General features: G+C 56.5%; 2 protein-coding genes across 4 annotated transcripts; both read left to right on the top strand.

Annotated features, from left to right (window-relative positions):
- Window positions 1-846: 846 nt before the first annotated feature.
- On the top strand, window positions 847-11,020 carry KIRREL2 (kirre like nephrin family adhesion molecule 2). Its single transcript, XM_065898341.1, has 18 exons — window positions 847-873; window positions 2,588-2,664; window positions 3,600-3,652; window positions 3,872-4,021; window positions 4,632-4,781; window positions 4,943-5,103; window positions 5,481-5,631; window positions 5,904-6,009; window positions 6,126-6,274; window positions 6,603-6,730; window positions 6,822-6,954; window positions 7,256-7,356; window positions 7,518-7,737; window positions 8,202-8,304; window positions 8,614-8,722; window positions 9,072-9,137; window positions 10,641-10,679; window positions 10,949-11,020. The coding sequence occupies exons 1-18, from the start codon at window positions 847-849 to the stop codon at window positions 11,018-11,020; spliced, it is 1,995 nt and encodes a 664-aa protein (XP_065754413.1).
- Window positions 11,021-12,861: 1,841 nt separating this feature from the next.
- Window positions 12,862-22,217, top strand: APLP1 (amyloid beta precursor like protein 1). Of its 3 annotated transcripts, none has more exons than XM_065899391.1 (17): window positions 12,862-13,084; window positions 13,990-14,133; window positions 14,960-15,092; window positions 15,318-15,430; window positions 15,663-15,796; window positions 15,907-16,091; window positions 16,553-16,683; window positions 17,056-17,130; window positions 17,997-18,155; window positions 18,234-18,362; window positions 19,292-19,391; window positions 20,436-20,543; window positions 20,807-20,830; window positions 21,021-21,091; window positions 21,333-21,395; window positions 21,527-21,670; window positions 21,772-22,217. In XM_065899391.1, exons 1-17 carry the CDS (start codon window positions 12,956-12,958, stop codon window positions 21,868-21,870), a joined length of 1,941 nt encoding a protein of 646 aa, XP_065755463.1. In that variant the 5' UTR covers window positions 12,862-12,955; the 3' UTR covers window positions 21,871-22,217. The 3 variants fall into 3 exon arrangements, with proteins under 3 accessions (XP_065755463.1, XP_065755464.1, XP_065755462.1); XM_065899392.1 differs by having other exon boundaries at window positions 12,919-13,084; window positions 21,030-21,091; XM_065899390.1 differs by having other exon boundaries at window positions 12,956-13,084; window positions 20,804-20,830; window positions 21,772-21,870.
- Window positions 22,218-23,643: the final 1,426 nt, after the last annotated feature.

Raw genomic sequence — 23,643 nt, 5'->3', positions numbered from 1 at the left:
TTCTCTTTGTTTCTCTTTTTCTTCTTCTCCTTCTCTGTTTTTCTCTCCTCCCAGGAGTCAGTCTCCCCTCCCCCACACTGTCTTTCTCTCTCTCTCTTCCTGCCCTAAGTCCCCTCTGATCTCCCTCTTGTATTCTCTCTATCGTGCTCTCCTGGTCTAAAGTTCCCTCTCTTTCTCTCTCTCTCTCTCTCTCTCTCTCTCAGTCTCTATCTCCTTCCCTGAAGTCAGTGTCTATTTCTCTTTCTTCTCCTGTGCCACTCCCACCCCTGGTCTCCTCTCACCACTCAGCCCCTCAGGGAGGACCCCCTGCTGAGTCGCGCAGGCGCTGGGAGCCCAGGAGAGAGAGGATGCGGTCAATGGCAGAGCTGGGTCCAGTTCTCAGTCGAATCTCGTCCTCACACTGTTACCTCCCCCAGGCACCCTCCTGCATCTCCAGCTTCAGGCCTCTGCCCCAGAGGCTCCTTCCGGCACAGCTGGAGCAAGAAATCCCCTGTCAGCACATGCCAGGCACATTCCTCGGTGCCTCCCCAGCCCCCATGACCCCAAGGGCCTGGCTTGGGCCAGGCGTAAAGGAGGAGCAGTTCAGACCCAGGAGGTCCCAGCTCAGTATGGGGAGCTGAGAGCTGGACCCAGCGTGGGGGTAAGACTCTTCGGCTCTTCCCACCCTGGCGCCTGACCTTCAAGTCCCTTCCTTTGAGTAGACGTCTCCCTCTCAGTGTAGACGTCTCCCTCTCAGCGACGCCAGGGGTCTCTGCTGAGGACTGTGCAACAGTGTGTGAGAGGGGCTGGGAGAGTGCCGATATCTGTGTGCACACATATGTGTGAAGTGCTTGTGAGTGTGTGAGCATGCGTGTGAGCCTGGGGAAAGCGAGAGTGAGCTGTGATCTGTGGAAGTTTGTGCAGTGTGTGAGTGTGTAAATGTCTAAGGTGTTAAGCGTGCCTGGCAATCTGAGTGGGTAGGAGTGACAGGTAGGGTCCGAGGCCACAAGCACTGAGCCCAGTGTGGGAACACTTGGGCAAGGGCCTTGTGAGTTCTAGTTCACGTAGCTTCCCTCTATCTCTTTCTGTCTCTTCTTGCCTTCTGGGTGTCTGTCTCTCTCCCTCCCTCAAGCCATCTCGATTTATTTTCCTATCTTTCTCCATCGCTTTGAGACTCTCCCTCTCTGACTCAGTGTCTTTCTCCCCCCCCCCCTCCATTAGGTGGTTACATGTCAGCCAGCCTTTAACTCTGTCACTGTCTGTGCCTGTATGTTTCTGTTTTTCACTTTCTGTCTCTGTTCTTATCTCTATCTCTCCCCCACCCCATACTCTGTCTCTCATGCACACCAGGAGTTCAATAAATATTTGTTCTCAGTCAGCCTTTGACTGTGTGTCTTTCTTTCATTTGTTTCTTCATCTCTGAGTCCTCCTGATTGTTTACATCTTTGGATTTTATGACCATATGCTGGTTGGCCTGCCCTCCCCACTCCAGTGTGTGCATACACACCCACATGGGATAAGCTTCTTCTGTCCGCTTATCTCCTGCAGGAATTGGAACTGCTCGTTTTCTCTCTCTCTCCCCCACTATGACCCCCATCTGGTCCTCATCCAGAAACAAGATGAGGCATCTGGCCTGAGTCCCCACACCTCCATCCTTGATGCTCCCTCTAATCTTTCTTCTTGCCTCCCATTCCTGACTCCTTGCGCTCCTCCCACATTCCCTCTCCCAACGCCCCCACGCCTCCTGGGGAATGGGCTGGATGCAGAGCTGGAGGTTCTCTCACAGCACCGTCACCAGATGGTGTCCCTCGGGGCCAGGGCATAGAGCTGTCCATTGCTGGGACCTTTAATTAGCACAAACCTTCCACCCTCCACCTTGGATGTTTTCCTTCTCTGGATATTCCTGGGACCTCAGGCTCTCCATCTTTCCATGCTTGTGGCCCCAGAGAGCCAGGAAGGGGAAGTGATGTCAGGTGTCTGGAAAAACAGCCTTACTACCTGACTTCCACCCCAAGACTCAGGAGTCCTGGACCCAAGCTCATCCTGTTTCAAAATCCAGGGGCTGGATCCCCAAAACAAAAGCCAAGAGTTCTAGAAGTCTGGGCCCCCAGGATCTACCCTCTCAGACTCAGGAGTCGAGGCCCCTTCTTCCTAAGGACCTGGGAGTTCAGGCCTCCAATCCTTCCCACCCACCCCACCCCCCCATGCACACACAGGAGTTAGGGCAGATGTTCACTGTCTGCTGATTTTCAAATCCTTCTGGGCCTGAGTGGGGGTGGGAGAGAGATTGGTGGTTAAATCCACTGACTCTAAGATTTAAGGCCAGATTTTCTGACCCCAGGTCATCCTTTCCCAACTGCACTCTTCTGCAGGCAGGGGACCTAGTTGAGTCCCCAACTCCTCAGAAACTTGGCGTTCAGGCCATTAGCTTCTCAGTCCTCAGAGGTCTGAACCCCTAGTCTTAGAATCCTGGGGATCCATGCCCCTGCTATTTAGGGACACAAGAATCTGAGCTCAGGAACAACGGAGTGTGGAGCCCCAGTCCCTACAGGCTCAAGAATGTCAGACCCAGGGTCCCAGGCCCCCAGTCCCCGCTCTGTCGGCTCAGGGTCCCTCCCACCTGCCCGGCCAGCTGCGCAGCGCACCGCGGGCCGGCAGCGTGGGAACGCCCCAGCTGGGCGGCATGTAGCCGTCAGGACAAGCTGCGTGGTTCCCAGCCTCCCCGCCTGACTCAGCCCGGACACCGCCGCCTCCCAGCCGTCGCCCGGCAACCACGGCCGAGTGGGGCGAGGGGGTGGTCCCGGAACGCAGGGTCCTGGGAAAGGAGGGGCCGGGGGCCTGGATTCCTGGATCTTAGGACGTGCTATGGTTTGCAGCGGTAGCAAGGCAGGCAGAGGGATATTTTGAGAAGGGGTTTTGAGGTGGGGAGAGCTGAACCCGCCTTCTCGGAGGGTCCCAGCTGCCCCCCAGGCAAACACGGCGCCCTCTTCCTGACCCACCAGGCCCCGAGGAGCCCCGGGCCCCGCTTCTCCGGGGCGCGGAAACTAGCGAGTCCCCAGGGGTTCCCATTTATAGCTCCGTTTCCACTCAGCGCGGTCCCTCCAGGACCCGGGCTGAGCAAGTTTCTTCCACTCCCTCCCCTCCCTCCTCCTCACCCCCAGCTACCCCCCAACCCCAGCAGGGTGCAGGTGTCCAACCCAGCCGGTACCCCCTTCTTCAACCCAGGTGTTCCAGCTCCCAGACTGAAAGGGCGCTGGGGTGTCCTCCCGCTGGGGGGACCCGGCCCTGCATGCCCCCATTCATCTGCTTCTGGGCCGCGGGAGTTTCTCAGCGTGAAGAGGGCGGGTCTCCCAGAAGGCGGGCCGGGGCGGGGCGAGGGGGATCAGGCCCTCCAGGGTCTCTCCGAGACCGAGCGCGCGGAACTGGCCTGCGTTTCAGAGCCGCGGAGCCTGCGGCGGAGCAGGCTAGGAGAACTCCGGGCCAGAGACAGGGGGTGCTGCTAGCCTGGAGCGAAGAGTTGGGAGCGAAGGGGACTCCAGGCTCGAGTGGTGGGAGGAAGGAGCTGGCAGGGAAGCCAGTGCAACAGCAAGTCTGCTGGATCTTGGGGGACACACACTCAGGATGCTGGTCCCCGCACTCCTTGTCCTTCTCTTCTGCCTCAGAGGGCGTGCAGGTACCGCGAGGGGCAGGGGCAGATAAATACAAGAGAGGGTCGTTTGCCAGTTGTCGCTTTCCTGTGGTAAGTGAAGCTGAGGGTTCAGACTCCTAGATCTGAGGGACCCTGGGCTTCTGGATCTGACGGCAGAGGGGATTGGGGACTGAACTCCCTCCTGAGCGAGGGAACTCTTGAATGTGCTAAGCTCTGCTCTGCTCCTCCGCCCCATTCTCCTAGGCCTGTCACCCTACTTCCTGCAACAGCCAGAAGACCTGGTAGTACTGCTGGGGGACGAGGCCCGTCTGCCCTGTGCCCTGGGCGCATACTGGGGGCTGGTTCAGTGGACTAAGGATGGACTGGCTCTAGGGGGCGAAAGAGACCTGCCAGGTGAGGCTGTTCTATCTATTCAGGGAGGGGCTGACTCCAGGGTGAGGGTGTTGGGCTTGGGCTATAACTGAAGCTTCTATTTTGACGTTTTCAAGTTTGGGAAATGAATGGGCTCAAGGAAACATTTGCAAGTTCAGAATTTTCAGCTTCTTCTTTAGAGGTGACCCCATAGGGTTTGGGAATTTTAATTTTTATTGTAAAATATTGCATAAGTGCAGAAAGGCTCATAAAGCATAAATGGAAGATTTGCCAAATAATTCTAAAATAGACAGCCATGTAACGACTACCCAGGTCCATTGCCAGCTCCCCAGAAGCCCTCCTTATCCCCTTCCCCCGTCATGGCCCACTCCCTCCTCACCCAGGAGGTAGTATCTAATCTGACTTTTATGACAATTGTTTTCTTGCTTTTTTTTTTTTCCCTGAATTTGTCACACACACCCCACCCCCACCCCCCGCAAGTTTGCAGCGACTCTGGATTGGGAGAGGATTAGTGTCTCTCTGGCCCAGCACCCACTTTTGGTAGTGTCTTTCTGGTGTGGGATGTCTGGGGTTGGAGGCCTGGGGCCAAGAACTCAGAACCATGGTGTGACTGCCTTTTCCCTGACTCCAGGGTGGTCCCGGTACTGGATATCAGGGAATGCAGCCAGTGGCCAGCACGACCTCCACATTAGGCCCGTAGAGATAGAGGATCAAGCGTCCTACGAATGTCAAGCTACCCAAGCAGGCCTCCGCTCTCGACGAGCCCAACTGCACGTGCTGGGTGAGGACCCAGCCCACTTGCCCCTGGGGAGCCCAGGCGGATGGCCAGTGCTAGCTGGGAATATGAGAGTCCGGGGAGAACGGAGGAGTGGTCGGTCGGAGCTGGGAAGATCAGGGTCTCTGGGCCCAGGATCCAGCTCTGACCCCAGATCCACCCTACAGTGCCTCCGGAAGCCCCCCAGGTGCTGGGTGGCCCCTTTGTGTCTCTGGTTGCTGGGGTTCCTGCGAATGTGACCTGTCGGAGCCGTGGGGATGCCCGCCCCACCCCTGACCTGCTGTGGTTCCGAGATGGGGTCCGGCTAGATGGGGCCACCTTCCGCCAGGTCAGGTCCAAGTCTCTATGCCAGCCCTTGCTCATTCAGGGAAATTTGGGGGTCCACTCAGACCACAGGCTCATCCAGAGGAGGCATGGGAGGGCAGGGATTCAAGGCTTGGGATCCTTGGTACGTACTTAAGTATAAGGGCTCTAGGGCTAGACTACCTAGGTTCAAATCCTGGCTCAGCCACTCGTTAGTTGATCTTAACCTTTCCGTCCCTCAGTTTACTTATCTGTACAATGGAGTTAATAGTAGTATGCACCTCTAGGATAGTTGTGAAGATTAAATAAAGTAATACTTATAAATGCCTAGAAGAGCGCCTGACATAAAGTAAGTACTACCTAAGGGTAGATGAAATCATCGTTATTATTCATAACCTACAGACCCTGCTGAAGGAAGGAACCACTGGGTCAGTGGAGAGCATCTTATCTTTGACCCCTTCCAGCCACGATGATGGAGCCATCTTGGTTTGCCGGGCTCGGAGCCAGGCCCTGCCTGCGGGGAAGGACACAGCTATCACACTGAGCCTGCAGTGTGAGTGCAGTTGGACACTGGGCCTTGAGCCTGAGGTCCTTGGGGAAAGAGGCAGCTGGGGCCTGGACTTCAGGGTATGAGAAAGGAGAGGGCTGTGGACCTCGGGTCCCTGGAGGAATTGGGTACTGGAAGCCTAGACTCCTAGCTGAAAGGGAAGAGGGGACTGGGGACTCAGACTCCTGGGGTGGAGGACCTGAGAATTGGACCACTAGGTCATCAATGGAGGTGTTGCATGTCCTTGCCCACCGCTGACCATTGACTCACCTCTACAGACCCCCCAGTGGTGACTCTGTCTGCAGAACCACAGACAGTGCAGGAGGGAGAGAAGGTCACTTTCCTATGCCAGGCCACAGCCCAGCCTCCTGTCACTGGCTATAGGTGAGGACACAGATCATTTCTCCCCAGCCGGGAGAACCGGCTTGGGGAGGGCTGGGGCTAGGACGTGAGTAGGTGTGCTTCGGGAGCAAGGACAACACAGCCCACCACCTTCGCAGGTGGGCAAAGGGGGGCTCCTCTGTGCTTGGGGCCCGCGGGCCAACGTTGGAGGTAGTGGCGGACGCTTCATTCCTGACTGCACCGGTGTCCTGCGAGGTCAGCAACGCAGTGGGTAGCGCCAACCGCAGCACAGCGCTGGATGTGCGATGTGAGCAGGGGCGGGGCCGTGGGTGTGGCCAAAGTGGGGTGAGAGAAATGGGACTGGGGCTACGGTGAGGCGCGGCTCTGACGGACTGCGGGAGGTGGTGGGGCAGAAGTAGGATTTAGGCGGGATTTGGCTGTGCTGGATCAGTACCAAAGTGGAGTAGGGGCGGGGCGCGAGCGGGCCCGGGGTTTGTGAGCCGGACGTACGAGCTGATTTGTGAACCAGGGACTTAAACCCAATGGCCCTTGGGAGTGTCGTTTCTGAGTGGCTAATCCCAAGTCAGAAGTTGCATCCCTCCCTGGTCATGTGACCCCTCCTCTGTCTCCTCCAGTCGGGCCGATTCTGCAGGCAAAGCCGAAACCCTTATCCGTGGACGTAGGGGAAGACGCCTCCTTCAGCTGTGTCTGGCGCGGGAATCCTCTTCCACGGGTAACCTGGACCCGCCGCGGGGACGCGCAGGTGAGGCCAGACCTGGGGCTTGTGGCCATGGCTAGCAGTAGATGCGGCTTTCTCCCACGGTCGTGTCCCTGACGCCCCTTCCCTATCCCAGGTGCTGGCCTCCGGGCCCACGCTGCGTCTTCTCGCGGTGGGGCCGGAGGATGCAGGCGACTACGTGTGCAGAGCCGGGCCGGGGCTCTCGGGCCTGCTGGGTGGCGCTGCGGAAGCTAGGTTGACTGTGAACGGTGAGAAAGCGGTGCTTCCTAGTGGACCTGGCATGTCCTGGGATAAGAAGTGGACAGAGGGGGCGAGGGCTAATGGAAGTGGGCGTGGCCTCGAGAAGGGGAGCTTAACTGACGGCTGGGGCCCTTGGATTGAAGCGGGACCTAGGGAAGGCAAGCCTCAGAGGGGTTCGAAGTTTGTTAAGAGGCTTGGCCTAGTTGGTCGGGGTTAGTGGGGAGTGCCCAGGCCTGGCCTCGCCTGCTTGAGAACGGGCCTTGGGTGGGCGGGGCCTCTCCTCTGATTGGTCCACAATCTCCAAACCAGCTCCCCCAGTGGTGACCGCCCTGCACTCTGCGCCCGCCTTCCTGAGGGGCCCCGCCCGCCTCCAGTGTCTAGTCTTCGCCTCCCCCGCCCCAGAAGCCGTGGTAAGGAAAGTTCCCACTCTCATGACCCTTCCAGCGGTGATCCCAGACCTCCTAGCCGGACTCCCAAAACTGCTGGGATTATCTGTGACTTTCCCGACACCTTGACCTCCTCTTCCCGCCCTCCTTCGTCTCCTCAGTGACCCTCCTCTTCTGTGCCCCAGGTCTGGTCTTGGGATGAGGGCTTCCTGACGGCGGGGTCGAGGGGTCGGTTCCTGGTGGAGACATTCCCAGCCCCAGAGGGCCGCGGGGCACAGGGTCCAGGCCTGATCTCTGTCCTGCACATTTCGGGGACCCAGGAGTCCGACTTTAGCCGGGGCTTCAACTGCACTGCCCGGAACCGGTTGGGCGAAGGAGGCACCCAGGTCAGGCTGGGACGTAGAGGTGAGACCCTGGGCCCGAAGACCCCAAATCTGAATATTTCAAGCCCCCAAAATGCCACAACCCCCAAACAGAGGACCCTCAAGTGCTGAGACCCCCAAACCTTGGGAGCCTCAAAACTATGAGTCCATTGAATCCTGAGATCCCCAAACAATAATTTCCCTCAAATATGGAATCCTAAACTAAGAGACCCCTCACACTTAGGGGCTCCAAAGAAGGCAACCTCCAAATATAGGCAAAGTAAAAATACCCTCAAAGTCTAAGACTCTCTAAAGCCAGGGAGTTTAAACTTGTGAAACCTCAAGTTCATGAGTCCTTAAACCCAAGGGACCCCAAGCTAGGGGACTGCAAAACTTGGAATCCCCAAACTTGGTGACCTTTGAACCCAGAGATTCCCTACAAAAGCCCCAAGCCCTGTTCCCCAGTTCCTGCTCAGCATCCTCAGGAACCCCCTCTTCTTCCCACAGACTTGCTGCCTGCTGTGCGGATTGTGGCTGGAGTGGCCGCTGTGGCCATGACTCTCCTTATGGCCGTCACTGGGGTGGCCCTCTGCTGCTGGCGCCACGGCAAGGGTCAGTACCTGAGCCCCACCGCAGGCCCAGACACAGGCCCTGCCCACTGACTGGCCTGGCCTTTGGACCTGGTCCCAGTCCTGCCTCTCTAGACCCTCATGGCCTTGGCTCACATTTAGGACCTGACTCCCTGCTCAAGCTCTAACTCCATCTCCTCAGGGTCACACACCCCTTACTCTCCTAGGCCAGGGTTCTCTCCCAGTCTCCCGACCTGATTTGCCCCAGTCCTCTCTCTTCCTGCGCACTGGTCTCCACAGACCGTGATCCAGCCCCATCGTTTACCTCTGCCCCCACCCCCAATGTCCCTGGCCTCAGCCTCTTTCTCCAAGCAAAAGAATCTGGTGCGAATCCCAGGGAGCAGCAACGGCTCCAGTTCGAGGGGTCCCGAGGAGGAGACAGGCAGCAGCAAGAACCAGGTAGGATGCCAGGGTCCCCAGACCTGACGGTACCTCAAGACCCAAATAGTAACCCAGTCCCAGTTGTGATCCCAGTTGCAACTGGGTGCCCCAAACTCAAAAAGAGCCGTAGTCCCAACAGTGATCCCCAGATCCAAATATTCCCCAAATCCAAATACACCACTGACCCAATTATTCCCTAGACCCAATATGTCCCTAAGGCTCCTTGTTGTCCTGAGCCCAGACCCCAGCTCTCAGGTGCCCTTGGTCCCTCCTGCCTGGCCTCAGATGTTCAACTGAGGGTCTCTGGGGTCTGGCACTGGGGCCAGAGGGTCCTCTACACTCCCTTTCACTAAGCACCCTACCCCAGGGCCCCATCGTGCACACAGACCACAGTGACCTGGCTCTGGATGAGGAGGGAGCTCTGGAGACCAAGGTGAGTGTTGGGAAAAGAGGGGCTCCCTTCACTGTATCTCCAACTCTCTCTCCACTTCTTTTTATTTTTTTATTTTTGGCTGCGTTGGATCTTCGTTGTTGCGCGTGGGCTTCCTCTAGTTGTGGCGAGTAGGGGCCACTCTTCCTCGCGGTGCGTGGGCTTCTCATTGCAGTGACTTCTCTTGTTGCAGAGCACGGGCTCTAGGCACGCTGGCTTCAGTAGTTGTGGCATGCGGGCTCAGTAGTTGTGGCTCTAGAGCACAGGCTCCGTAGTTGTGGCACACGGGCTTAGTTGCTCCGTGGTATGTGGGATCTTCCCAGAACAGGGCTCGAACCCGTGTCCGCTGCATTGGCAGGTGGATTCTTAACCACTGCACCACCAGAGAAGTCCCTCTCTCCACTTCTGTTCCCTCCTTTTTCATTCTGTTGCCCCCAGAGCTGGCACCTAACCCCCTCCACCCACTTCTTGCTGCCTCCTGGGCTGTCTCACCCACCTCCAGTCTCAGTTTGTTTATCTGCTGACTGTGCCCACATATCAGCCCCAGCCTTGGCCTCCATCTTGAGCCCCAGATCAAAGTTCAGTCTGCTTGTGCTTTCCCCAACACAGTCATATTTCAGGCCTCCTAGATGCCTCTCCCTGATTGCTTCACCCAGGCCCCTTCTACCTACCAGGTTCCACACTGGCCTCACATTTCCCCAAACTTGTACATCCTTTAGGGTCCCATCTCTTTTAGGCCCCACTGACCCCAGTCCCCAATCCAGAGCCCTTCTCTCTCTTCTCTGTACCTAGTACATGCTATTCTCTTGGCCCGAAACACTCCTACCTTTCTTCACATACCTACCTAATTCTCTCCATCATTCCTCTGGTCTCAACTCAAACACTTCTGGTTCCAGAAAGCTCATGCTTCCCTCCTCGTAGCCCTGATCATTCTGTCTGTGTTTCACCTGTCATAGCCATGACCACTGTGAGCTAGGCTTCCCCATCTCAGTCTGAAGATCCCCCCATAGCTGTCCCAGTCACTCCCTGAACTTCCTCCATCACAACCCTGACCTTCCTGGCTCTATCTAGTGATTCATCATTTCTCCTTTGGCCTGGATCTCCATGAGGACAGGGCTAGGTCTATCCTAGGCATGCATCACAGGGCATGACTCAAAATCAAAGCCTCAAGGCTGTTGGGCAAATGAATGAATGAATGTCTTGATCTCCATTTCTCTCTCTCGTTCCCTCTGCATCTCCTTCCCCACCGCCACCCCTCAGCAGGCCTATATCCTTCTGTCTCTGTCTTTCTCTGCCCATCTCCTCTGTCCCTTCATCTCTTGTCACTGTTTTTCTGTGTCACTTTGTTCTTCTACCAGTCCATATGTCTCTGGGTCTCTGACTGCTCCTGTTTCTATCTTTTCGTCTCCCCCTAGGTCTGGCTCTATCTCAGTGTGTCTCTCCATCAGTGACCCTCACCCCGCTGTACCCTTATATACCTTACCAAGTCCCATTTTGTCCCCTCAGGACCCAACCAATGGTTACTACAAGGTCCGAGGAGTCAGTGTGAGCCTGAGCCTTGGAGAAGCCCCTGGAGGAGGTCTCTTCCTACCACCCTCCTCCCCTCTTGGACCTCCAGGGACCCCTACCTTCTATGATTTCAAAACACATGTGGGCATTGTCCCCCCCTGCAGGTTATATAGAGCCAAGGCAGGTTATCTCACCACACCCCATCCTCAAGCTTTTACCAGCTACATCAAACCCACATCCTTTGGACCCCCAGATCTGGCCCCCAGCACTCCCCCCTTCCCATATGCTGCCTTCCCCACCCCCAGCCACCCACGTCTCCAGACTCATGTGTGACATCTCTCCAACTGAAGAGTCCTGGGATCTTCAACTTCCCATAATGGATTGTCCTGATTTCTGAGGAACCAGAACAAGTTGGCTACCTTACTCTTCCAAAATTGAACATTGAGGGGAGGGAAAGAGCGTTACAATTGTCTGGGTCATTGATATACAGTCAGCTCAGCCAAAGGGGATGCCCCAAGTGGGAACAAGAAGGCCACTGTGCCTACCTCTTCCCTTGTGTAAAAGAGATGCAAGATGGCACATGGACCCTTTGCAGAGGGATGGGGGGGCAGGGGGTGATGGGAGTTAGGGGCAGAGAAGGAAGTTGTTTCCCAACACTGGAAGAAGATATTTCAAGATGACCACCTGCATTGAGAAGAAAGGCAACATAAGGCAGATTAAGATGGAGGACCTGTCCTGGCTCTCCCCAAGGGACACTTTGCTTCACCCGTGGAATTGCAGCCAAAATGCCCATTCACTCCCTGGGAATCCAAGATGGTCACTATCTTGATTTTTTTTCTACCTTCCTTAAAGGCCCTGGAAGAACTGGACCCAAGGAGTAAGGATAGGGTGAGAGCTGTTGTGGGGTTGGTGGGGGTGAGGGGGTGGTGTTGGAATCTGAGAATGAGAATATTTATGTTTAATAAAAAAAGTTGCGAAGTGAATGTCTTAGAGATTCTCCTGGCATTATTACTGTCTGTCAAGGAAGGGGTCCATCGAAGCTGCCCCAAGGCCCTTCTTCTTACCCTAGACTATGAAGTGGCTGTAGAAAAAACCGTGAGCCACCCCCCAGCCCTTTGCTACCCATTGAGCACTCCAGGCTCTTTTAAGATACATCTACACAAACATACATGCACAGGTGCACACACATGACAGGACTGCCCCAGTCAGCTTGGGGAAGACAATTCTACACTGCATTTTGAGGAGACAAAGAAGTGAGCCCTGAAGGGGAGGGGGCGAAGGAGAGGCTAGGGGAGGGAAAATAGAAATGCCCTGATCCTTACAGCAAGGATGGGGGTCAACTCTTACCTTGAGGTGCTGGCTACCTGACTCAGCTCATCCTTAAAGAAAGGGTCTGGGGGCTTTGGTTCATGAATCCTTGATCTAGGAGTTAAAGGTCTAGATGACTGGGGTTCCTGGGAAGCAGAGCAGAAGGCCTGGACTCGTGGGTCTTAGGGAGAAAGGGCTGAGAGCTTGGTCTCTGGTCCTGAGAGAGAAGGTACCTGGGACCCAGACTCCTGGATCTGAGGGAGAAGGGGACTGGGTCTCAAGTGCTATGTTTTTTGTTTTGTTTTGTTTTTTTTGTTTTTTGCGGTACGCGGGCCTCTCACTGTTGTGGCCTCTCCCGTTGCGCAGGCTCAGCGGCCACGGCTCACAGGCCCAGCCGCTCCGCAGCATGGGGGATCTTCCCGGACCAGGGCACGAACCCATGTCCCCTGCATCAGCAGGCGGACTCTCAACCACTGCGCCACCAGGGAAGCCCAAGTGCTATGTTCTTGATCGGGGAAACTTTGGAGGCCTGTATTCCTGGGACCTCAAGAGACGATTTGGGGGTGGGGGCCGCTCTCCAATGCTTGCATCCCTAGAGGAGAAGGGAGATGATTTGTGACTATCTGTATCCGAGGGAGGGGAACACTGGTGGTGAGAGTCTTGAGGGAGAACACAAAATCCCCAACCAGGAAGCCCGTGACCCAGACTCCTGGCTAGGCGCTTGCATGGGGTGGGACGCCTAGAATCTCAAGGCGGCGGGGGCCTGGCGCAGGTTCCCACCCGGGGTTTCCAAGCTTCTCCGCTGTGCGCAGAGCTGCCACGCTATTGTCCTGGCCAGGAAGGCGGGGCCAGCGCGGGGCGGGGCTGGCGGCGCCGGCGCAGCCCGGGGGCGGCGGGAGGAGGAGGCGGCGGCGGCGGCCGTGGCGCTGGGAGCTCCTGTCACCGCTGGGGCCGGGCCGGGCCGGGCGGAAGTGCTGGGGACTTGAGGGCGCGAGGGCCGGGACATGGGACCCGCCATCCCCGCCGCTCGCGGTCTGGGCCCACTGCCGCTGTTGCTGCCACTATTGCTGCTGCTTCTGCGCGCGCAGCTCGCCGTCGGGAGCCTGGCCGGTGGGAGTCCCAGCGCTGCCGAGGTGAGGCCCGGCCGGGTCCAAGGGGATGGGGGAAGGGGCGGGACCGGGCCTCTGGACCCCGATGCGGACAGGTCCAGAGCAGAAAGCGCAGTCTTTCCAGCTAGGTTGCCGGGCTCCCCGGCGCCGCAAACTGCACTAGGCATTCAGAAAACCGTAAGTCCAGGCCCCATCTCCTTCATCATCTGTCGTCCCAGTCCGCTCCAGCCCCCAGCGTAGGAACTGGCTTTTCCAGAGCTCCTGGTCCCAGAAGTCCAGCCCCCTCAGACCCTCTCGACCTAGGTGACTCAGCCCCAGACCCTTCCCACCTGAACAGGACCCACCAGGCAGCAAGGCACCTACAGCCAAGAATCTGGGCCCCCTGCATCCTCTGGATCCATATGAGGCCTCCCGCAAGGCTCCTAGGACCCAGAAGTCTAGGCCTCCAGCCACCGCCCCCCAACCCAGGATGTAGCTCTCCATCCCTCAAGGACTTGGTGTCCAGGCCTGCGGGGCGCTGAAGCCAGGCCTTGTGGTCTTTGCACCCGAGAAGGCGAGCATGAGCTAGGGATGGAGGGAGGAGGGGTCAGAACGCCTGGGTTCTGACCTCCTCCCCCGCCATTCACGTTTAACCCTTTCAGCTCTAGTGCGGCTGAGCTGGGGTGAGGGCGGAGCCTGTCTCCGCGGCAACAAGGCCGCGAGAATCCCGGGGGACCCGGGTCGCCATAGCAACGGCAGAGCTGGGGCGCCCCCGCCCTGTGGGAGCTGTTTCCCGGGGAACCGAACGTCTATGGAGGCGGTGCGCGGTGCTTGGTGGAGGGGGCTGGTGCTGGGGGTGTGAATATCTGGGTCCTAGGGAGCAAAGGACCAGGGGACTCACATGCCCGCGTCCCCCGTGCCCTCGCTGACCCCTCCGTCGCCACCCCCAGGCCCCAGGGTCTGCTCAGGTGGCTGGACTATGCGGGCGCCCAACCCTTCACCGGGACCTGCGTACCGGGCGCTGGGAACCAGACCCACAGCTCTCACGACGCTGTCTCCGGGACCCGCAACGCGTGCTGGAGTACTGCAGACAGGTAGGCGGGACCTACTGGGAGGGGCGTGGCCAGCAAGAAAGGGGATCCAGCTTGGGACCGTGTCGCGCGTGAGAAGCTAGTCGTGCAAAGGCAAGGTCCAGGGAGATGAGGGATCCAAGAAGGCATGGGAAACTAGGGGACGTGGCCAACAAAGAGGCGAAGTTAGGATAGGACAGGACCTGTTCCTGAGAAACTAGGTCAGGAAAGGGGAAGAACCGGCCAAAGACGGCCCGCTGAGGAAAGTGTCCAGTGAAGAGACAGAGTTTAGCAATAATGTGGTGGACTTCTTAAAGAGCAGGTGTAGGTGGGCGTGACCAAAGGAGACGCGGGGCTAAGACAAAAAGACCTTTGGACCGGCGTGACTGGGAACGGGGTGGAACCCAATGGGAGAGTGGAAAGCTAGGAGGCGTGGCTATGAAAGCAGGTCTAACACAAAGAAAGGATACTTACTGGGAGGCCAGAGAGAGAGCCGAGGCTTAACGAAGGGAGGAATCTGTGGGGAGATAAACCTGATAGGGGGAAGGGGCAGAGGCGACTACAAGAGAGGTGGGCTTAGAGGGATTGAGTTTTTGGGCAATGGAGGGACCTTCGTAAAGAAACTGGACAGGCAAAGGGGCGGAGCCTAAGGATGGCGTGGCTTAAGGGAGAGGTACTAGGGGGCGTGGCCAACGGGCTTGAGGGGCTTAGATATCTAAGACCTGTTCTACAGAGAAGCGGGGCCTAGGGAGGAGAGGTCCTTATGAATACTAGAGACTTGAAAAGGGACATGGCCAGTGCAGAAGCGCAGGCGGGCCGTGGGTTGATCACCCCCACCCGGTGCCCCCAGATGTACCCGGAGCTGCAGATTGCACGTGTGGAACAGGCGACACAGGCCATCCCCATGGAGCAATGGTGCGGGGATGCCCGAGGTGGCCGCTGTGCCCACCCTCACCACCAGGTTGTGCCTTTCCGCTGCCTGGGTGAGTCACAGGCTGGGGGAGGGGAACGGTAGGAGGCGGGGGTGGGGGTGGGGGCGTCTCCGAGGGGTGAGATTCTGGCCCTGGTTTCAGGCTCACATTAGGGAGATGGATGCCTGGGTCCAGAGTGGGACAGAAAAGCCTATGGAGGATAAGAGATCTGGATTCTGAGGAGGGTAGGGCTAGTGGTTGCGGCAGTGTCTCACATCGATGACCCCCATTTGCCAGAGGGTGAATTTGTGAGCGAGGCCCTGCTGGTGCCTGAAGGCTGCCGGTTCCTGCACCAGGAGCGCATGGACCAGTGCGAGAGTTCAACCCGGAGGCGTCAGGAGGCACAGGAGGTCAGGACCCAGCTCACTCATTCTCACCGCCCCCCAGAACCCAGGGATCCAGTCCTCTAACACCCTCCTCCTCCAGAACCCAAGAGTCTGGGCCTCAGCCTTCTCTTCCCAATGGGACAGAACCAGGAATCCAGGCTCCCAGCCCCATCAGCCCCCAAGACCCAGGCATCCAGGCTACCCCCTACCTTCTGTTACCCCACAGTCCTGGCATCTGGGCCCACTCTTCCCGCAGGCCTGCAGCTCCCAGGGCCTCATCCTGCATGGCTCGGGCATGCTTTTGCCCTGTGGCGCGGATCGGTTCCGAGGTGTGGAGTATGTGTGCTGCCCCCCTCCAGTGACCCCCAACCCGTCTGGGACAGCAGTTGGGTGAGTGGGAGGGAAGCCTCCATGCCCAACCCAAGACTCCTGAGGCAGGAGATGGAAGCCTGGGGGCCTGGGCCCAGGTTCTCATTGCCTTGGGTCTTCTGCTCCCTCAGGGATCCTTCCACTCGGTCGTGGCCCCCCGGGGGCAGAGTTGAGGGGGGTGAGGATGAGGAAGAAGAGGAATCCTTCCTACAGCCAGTAGATGATTACTTTGTGGAGCCCCCACGGGCTGAGGAGGAAGAAGAGGAGGAAAGAGTCCCACCCTCAAGCTCCCATCCCCCTGCAGGGGTCAGCAAAGGTGAGGCAGGCTCTGAACCCCCAGTCCCCTCCACCCTTGGGGGAGGATGGTTTAAGGGAGCCTTGGTATAGGGGCCTCTTTGGGAGGGACCTGTGGGGGAGAAGCCCTGGTGGGGAAAATGGGAGGGATGGGAATGGCTTTGAATAAAGTAGAGGTGGAAGGGGCAGCCTGTGAGGAATGCAAAGGGGGAGGGTGGTTTGGGGGTGCCCGGAAGTGGAGGAGTCATTTGGCAGGTCTGAAGGATTATTGGGGGGAAAGCTTAGAGGATAGTGTAATGGATTCCTAAGCTTTACAAGAACAGGCCCAGTTCAGAACCACATTTCGCATGATGCCAGGCAGCAGCTATGGCTGAAGTGAACACATGAAGGTCTCCAGTGAGCTCTAGGAAATGCAGTTCTCTGGGAAGGGAAGGAGACCTGGAGCTGGGCTTCTGGCTGACTCCCTGGTTCCTGGCCTTGCAGTGACTCCCACCCCGAGGCCCACGGATGGTGTGGACGTGTACTTTGGCATGCCTGGAGAAGTCAGCGAGCATGAGGGGTTCCTACGGGCCAAGATGGATCTGGAGGAGCGCAGGATGCGTCAGATTAACGAGGTGATGGTGCCGGGGGCCCCAGGACCCCCCATAACGCAGAGCTCCCTAAATACCAGGAAATTCCTCAGGGACACATTGAGACTACCTCTAAAGAGTCCCCAAGTCCCCATTAACCCCCAGTCCTCAACACCACCCCTAAGAGGACCAGGGATCTCTGACCCACCTAGAATCCCACTGAGATGCCACCAGATTCTATGGAAACTCTGATGCATGGTACTCTTCCACTTTAAATTCTTTCTGAATCCTCTCGGGAATCCAAGAGGCAGAGGGACTTAAGGGATCTGGAGACTCTGAAGAAGGATGGGGGCAGGGGAGATTCAGTGGGTAGAGCAGGGTGGATTCTAGGATCCTGAAGCTCCCCCTTGTCCCCAGGTGATGCGTGAATGGGCCATGGCGGACAACCAGTCCAAGAACCTGCCTAAAGCCGACAGACAGGCCCTGAATGAGGTAGGACAGCCTCCAGGGTGTCCTACTCAGGCCTGTCCACTACCTGGGGCACACTGGCTTTGTCTGGCCTCATCCAGTTTCACCCCTTCCTACTTGCACGGGCCTCCCCGGGCCCCACCCTTACACTCGGCTCGGCCCCTCTTGGCCTACATCCAACCTGACTTTGCTTCCCTCCTCTTCCCACTGGCCATGTTTTGCCCTGTCTTAACTTGATCCTAGCCTCTGAGGGCTGGCTCTGGAGGCCTCTCCCAAGCTGGGCCTCTGCAGACACAGCCCGGTCCTTCTCAGCCTCTCTTTGATGCTCGGCCCTGCTCCCTGACTCTGATCCTGCCCCTGTAATCTCCCTTTTACTCAATCCCTCCTCAGTAGTCCCAGCCTCATGACTCTCTGACCCACCTCTCTCGGCCTCACTTTAGTACAGCCCTACCCTGTGTAGACCCCACTTGGCTGCGTCCCATTACTTGACTCTTGCTCCTACCCAGCTCAGTCTTATTTAGTTACAGCCTGTCTCCAGTGGGTCCTGTCCAGGCCTGAGCCCTACCTTTCCTACAATACTTGGCTCCTTTCATCTCAACACAGGCCAGCTCTGTGCCTAGATTGTTCCCACCCATGTAGTGAACACCTTCAGCGGGGCTCCCAGCAGGCCTAGCCCTGCCCCCACTCTACCTGGCCCTGCAGCCTCAGCTCCACCAGTCGGTCTCCCGTCATCTAGTCCCACCCCAGGTTGACTCTGCCCAGGCCTGGATCCACTGCACGCCTCCCTCTCCCCCGCCACTTGACCCTATAGCCCTACCCTTCCAGACTGCCTTTGACCCGGGTTTCACCCCACTACGCCTCTCCTGGCCCTGTGCCCACCCCCTCGCCAGCACTTCCAGTCCATTCTGCAGACCCTGGAGGAGCAGGTGTCTGGTGAGCGACAGCGCCTGGTGGAGACCCATGCCACCCGAGTCACTGCCCTTATCAACGACCAGCGCCGGGCTGCCTTGGAAGGTTTCCTGGCGGCACTGCAGGAGGATCCGCCTCAGGTGCGGGAGCCGTGGGGGCAGAGGGCAGGGGGTGGAAAGGGCTGGGGCAGGCCTGGGCAGCCTTCCTCGCTTCCACAGCCAGAGCGCGTCCTGCTGGCCCTGCGGCGCTACCTGCGAGCAGAACGGAAGGAGCAAAGGCACACGCTGAGGCATTACCAGCACGTGGCTGCCGTGGACCCCGAGAAGGCCCAGCAGACGCGCCTCCAGGTGCTCAGGTTCTTCCAGCTCCCAAATGCTCAGCTAGCCCTCAGACCCCGGCCTCTGGGACCCCATCCCTCAAGCTCTTCTCTTGCCCCTCATACCCTCTTTCCATCCCTTGGACCTCCTTCGTATCCCTGGAACCTCCCCCTTCTGTGCTTGGGACCCACTCCAGTCCCTCAGATCCTTACTTCTTGACCCTGGAATGCTGCCTCCCCGACCCCTGTGCCTTTGACCCCTTTCTTGAATTCCCACTCTCTGTCCCTCGACCCCACTTCTTGTCCCTTGGATTCTTCCTTTCCTAGAATCCCCCTCCTGTGCCTTGAACCCTGCTCCTGCCCCTCAACTCTCCTTTTTCCCTAACCCCACTTGTTCTCCCTGGAACCCTTGCTCTGTGCCCTCAGATCCTAATTCCTGTTTCTTGGATGTCCTCTTCCTGTCCATTTAAGCCATTAAGAATACTCCATTCTATGCTCTTGAACTCCAAGTCTTGCCCTTGAACCACATCATTTCTATATGACCCTCCAATTCTTCCTTCTTCAGAACCTCAAGCCTCACCTCCTATTCCTCAGACCCTACTCGCTGCCCCTCCTACCCACTTACCATCTTCTATACCATATTCCTTGTACCCTATACTTACCTTGTCTCCTGTGCCCCACCTTTCCTAGCAGCTACTCCTTTTCCTTCTTCCTTACTTTCTTTCCCAAGACTCTCACAGCCTGTCTTCTGTACATCTTTTCCTTTTCATTGTATTCCACTTCTCCTTCTCCAGTTTCCTTCCTCCCATGGCCAAGTTCCTGCCCTTGTACCCTACTTCCTGTCCATTGTATGTGCTAATTTTGCTTGGACCCTCTTGACCTTCCTCCTTCACCCTGCCTCCGTTTCCCCATCTCTAGCCTGCACTGCTCAGTTCATCCCTCGTACTCACTCCCCCACAGGTGCAGACTCACCTTCAAGTAATCGAGGAAAGGATGAATCAGAGCCTGGGGCTGCTTGACCAGAACCCCCGCCTGGCTCAGGAGCTGCAGCCCCAGATCCGTGAGTGCCCAGTCCTGACCCCCAGCCTTTGACTCCCCTGCCATTTCAGCTATCTATTCCTGTGTAACAAACTGCAAAACTTAGTGGCTTAAATCCACCACTTTCTTTTCTTTTCTTTCTTTCTTTCTTTCTTTTTTTTTTGAGTTTGGAAAACCAAGGTTTATTCCAGTCTTTCTTTAAATTTAAATGGTCCACAGTCCTTCAAGGACCTTCATTAGCATCACTTGAAAAGTTTGTTAAAAATGCAAGTTTAGGGACCTCACTCCACACATATTGAATCAGAATCTTTTGAGACATGGATGGAAAATTTGCATTTAACAACTTCTTTGAGTGATTCAAATGCACACTGAGGATAGGAAATCTTCATCTTCTGGTCATAGGACAGCATGTACCAGGTATTACAGCTGTATTAAATCAACCATTTTCATCGCTCATGATCCTGCCGTCTGCTCTGGGTTCTGCTGGGTGCTTCTTCTGCCGGTCTTGTCAGTAGTCAAGCGTGTCACTACATTTGGCTAGCAGGTCAGCTAAGGGCTGGGACTCTGGCACGAATGAGCCTCTCTCCCTCTCTGTGTAGGCTCAGGGCCTCTCTTCTCCATGGAGCCCCTCCACGTGGTCTCTCCAACAGGGGAGCTGGACTTCCTACATGGTGGTTCAGGCTCCCCATACCGTGCAAGTGGAAACTGCCAGGTCTTCTTAAGACTTGGGCCCACCTTCTGTAGGTGAAAGCAAGTCACAAACCCAGTCCAGATTCAAGCTGCAGGGCCTTCACAAGAGCATGAAGACCGGAAAGTGTAACCCCCAGATCTACTGCGACTTCCTCCTGGATGTCCCATGCCAAACCCTAATTCTCCTGCTCTTTAAGGAGGCTATTCTCTTGAACTTCAACCTCCATCCTCCAACACTCAGCTTCACTTCCCCAGGTCACACGTATGGCTCCCCCACCCCGATCGCTCTATTGTTAGGGTGCCATCCATTCACCCATTTTTGTTTTGTGGATCCCCATGCTCACAACCTCACCACCTTTCTGCATGTTCCCCTCAGAGGAACTCCTCCACTCTGAACAACTGGGCCCCAGTGAATTGGAAGTCCCTGCCCCGGGGAGCAGCAATGAGGACAAGGGTGGGCTGCAGCCCCTGGATTCCAAGGATGGTGAGTTAACCCAAATCTACATAATCCCAGACTTTGGGGTACAGGTCCCCAACCTCAATTCTAATCCCCTAAAATCTGGGGGTGTCTTAGCCACCACAGTGAGTGGAAGAGGGTGGGAAGGAATGTCTGAGGTTGTAGAGGCCTCTGTAGGATCCTCGATCCTCCTTCCTCGGCCCCTGGGAGGGGGCTTCCCCACACTATATTTGGTGATGCTCTCCTCTCTTCACTGTTCCACCTGTCTTGCCTCCTCTGGCTGCCAGCAGACACCCCCATGGCCCTTCCAAAAGGTGAGTATCTCACAGAGTAGCCCCCAGCCACCAAATCCCTCTGAGTCCTTGAGCCCAGAATGGAAGAGGGCCCGTACACGGGGAACCCCAGGCCTCCTGGGGTGGAGTCTGGTGCCCCTTCAGACCCCCTCTTCAGGCGGGGGTAGCACCATTCTGGGCTCTCAGGAATGAGATAAGATTTGGGGGGTAGGGTCCACAGAACAAGATGCTGCATCCTCTGAGGAAGAGAAGATGTCCCCCCTGGAGCAGTATGAACGAAAGGTAAGTCAGTCGGACCCGCGGGCATCGGAGGGAGGATGGGCCAGGGGGCCTGGACTCCTAGGTCTGAAGGAGGAGGGTGCTAGGGGTTTGGGTTCCTTGGCCTCAGAGGAAAGAAGGGACTGACGACATGGACTTCAGGGTCCTAGGGAAGAAGAGGGCTGGGGGATGCCCTCTTGGGGCCCAGGGGAGGGGGAGGCAGGGGCCCAGACTTCTGGGTCCCTGACACCTCCTGCTCCCCCAGGTGAATGTGTCTGTTCCAAGGGGTTTTCCTTTCCACTCATCGGAGATTCAGAGAGATGAGCTGGTAAGAGGAGGAATATTGTGGGTACTTAGGGGAAGAGGTCAGAGGTCAGTGGCTAGGCTGTGACTCCCAAAGCCACACAGGGCCCTGGTGAGCCTCCAAGATGACCCCGGCCCCATCTCCTCTCCCTGCAGGCACCAGCTGGAACAGGCATGTCCCGAGAGGCTGTGTCTGGTCTGCTGATCATGGGAGCGGGTGGTGGCTCCCTGATCATCCTCTCCGTGCTGCTCTTACGCAGGAAGAAGCCCTACGGGGCTATCAGCCATGGAGTGGTGGAGGTGAGAGGCAGAGAGACCTGGAATGGGGAGGACTTCCAGAGCCTGGGAGGTGTGCGGCCAGGCCCCTGTGGCCCACTCTGCTTCCCCTGCCCCTGTTGCAGGTGGACCCCATGCTGACCCTGGAGGAGCAGCAGCTGCGTGAACTGCAGCGTCACGGCTATGAGAACCCCACCTACCGCTTCCTGGAGGAACGACCCTGAACCAGCCCCCTTCACCCCTGTGGCTGAGCCCAGACCTTCCCTCTTCCTGGAGCCCCAGAAGCCCAACTCCCAGCCTGGGAGAGGGGTCTTGAAAAAGTTCATTTCACACTCTTTGTGAGGGGGCTGGAAATTCTTATTTCCCCTGTCCAATTCCAAATTTAATCCCTAAGAAATCCCCAGGTATTCCCAGCTGCCTCCCTGCTTGGGACCTCCTCACTTTAACTTATTTTGTACATTTATGTATTGTTCCTTAAGGTGACCACCAGTTGGTCCCACTGTCTGTTGTTCCCTGGAATTCACCCTCCCACGTGTCCCCCACTAATATCCCAATAAAGTCCTCTTCCCCACCAGGCCATCCTCCGTCTCTGTGGGGGAATCAGGGTGTAATCAGCTCTGGACATTGGTGTGCAAGCCCGCCCAGACCTCCTTCACCTCTTTAAACTGTTGGAGAGATCTTTAAATCTGGGCGGGGCCTTGGGAAGGGGCGGGGTCCAGAGATCTAGGCTAGGCTCCCACCCAGGAGCTTTCCGTGGTACTGAACGGGCAGCCACTTCTAAGCCTGTATCAGCTGGGTTCCAGGGTGGACTCCAAGGAGGCTGGGCTCTAGCAAGTTTCCCCTGCCTCCCACTCACCCTCATACACAGTCACATACAACATCCACCCCCAACCTGTGAACTCGATGAGGGACAGGGAATCTTGAACTGCTCTTCCCATTCTTGAGTCTTAAGCCCTTCTGGGGGAGGTGATAAGAATCCCCTTGGAGTGTGGAAATCCAACCATGTGTCCCAGAGAGGGTTATGTGATGTCTGCAAGTGCATCGCATTTTGTGACATGTCAGAGTTGTCCCTCTACGTATACTGTTACCTGTCTCAAGAGGGTTGTTACGAGGATTAAAAGGAGTGATATTTGTTGGGACATTAGAATTGTGCCTGGCACTTCGCAAGTACTTGTTGAATAAATTCTAAAATGACATGGCAGCAAACATTCATATGGCACCCTGTGCCAGGAACTGCTCCAAGGGCTTTCACGCACTGGCACACTTAATCATTATTTCTACCCCGTGAAGTAGGTACTATGACTATTCTCATTTATAGATTAGGAAAGGGAGGCAAAGAGAAGTTATGTCACATTCCCAAGGTCACCATCTAGGAAGGGATGAAGCTAGGAATCCAACCCAGGAAACCTGGCTCCAGTGCCCATACTCTAGGCCATTTTGCCAACCTCCTGGCTAATAATTCATGGCCGTCCCATATGGTGTTTGGGTTGCTCACTGCAAAATTGTAAGTGATACCATTCATCTCCCAGACATTGTAGATTTGCATTTTTACCACAACTTCCCAGCAGACAGCAGTAGTGTGCCATGTTCTAATATCAGGATAGCACAATTTTCTGACAGATGGCTAAGGGAGGGAGCACGTATTTTTAATCCTTCCAACGGACCGATGAGCTCACAGTGATGAGCTCTACATAAGATATACGTGAATTATAGGTCATGTATATTAAATATAGACGTGGTAGGTATTGGGAGGAAGATGCCTACATGATGCGAGTTGGATGCAATGCCACAGCTTTATTAAGAACCCAGTTTGCAACTTCTGATACTGGCTTTACCATCAGGTATACTCAGACCATTCTAGTAGAAATCTATAGCTAGCACCACAAGCAGGGGAAAAACTGCCTTTGTATTTTCACAGCCAAGGGTGATTCACAGGCTAACAATAGGTAAGGAGCTCCAAGCAGGTGGGATAGGAAATGAAAGGCCATTTTGCTCAA

The sequence above is a fragment of the Phocoena phocoena genome, chromosome 20 (assembly GCF_963924675.1).
Source record: "Phocoena phocoena chromosome 20, mPhoPho1.1, whole genome shotgun sequence".
Taxonomy (NCBI): Eukaryota; Metazoa; Chordata; class Mammalia; order Artiodactyla; family Phocoenidae; genus Phocoena; species Phocoena phocoena.
The sequence above is the reverse complement of the archived record's forward strand: the minus strand, read 5'-3'. Positions and strand labels throughout refer to the sequence as shown.

Excerpts from the sequence above, each read along its gene's own strand:
- KIRREL2 (XM_065898341.1), top strand. The coding sequence starts at position 847 with ATGCGTGTGAGCCTGGGGAAAGCGAGA. Across the intron at positions 874-2,587 it reads TGAGCCTGGGGAAAGCGAGA|GGTCCCTCCCACCTGCCCGG; the intron begins GTGAGCTGTGAT and ends CTGTCGGCTCAG. Across the intron at positions 9,138-10,640 it reads AGGGAGCTCTGGAGACCAAG|GACCCAACCAATGGTTACTA; the intron begins GTGAGTGTTGGG and ends TTGTCCCCTCAG.
- APLP1 (XM_065899390.1), top strand. The coding sequence starts at position 12,956 with ATGGGACCCGCCATCCCCGCCGCTCGCGGTCTGGGCCCACTGCCGCTG. Across the intron at positions 14,134-14,959 it reads TGCTGGAGTACTGCAGACAG|ATGTACCCGGAGCTGCAGAT; the intron begins GTAGGCGGGACC and ends CGGTGCCCCCAG. Across the intron at positions 15,797-15,906 it reads CCGTCTGGGACAGCAGTTGG|GGATCCTTCCACTCGGTCGT; the intron begins GTGAGTGGGAGG and ends CTGCTCCCTCAG.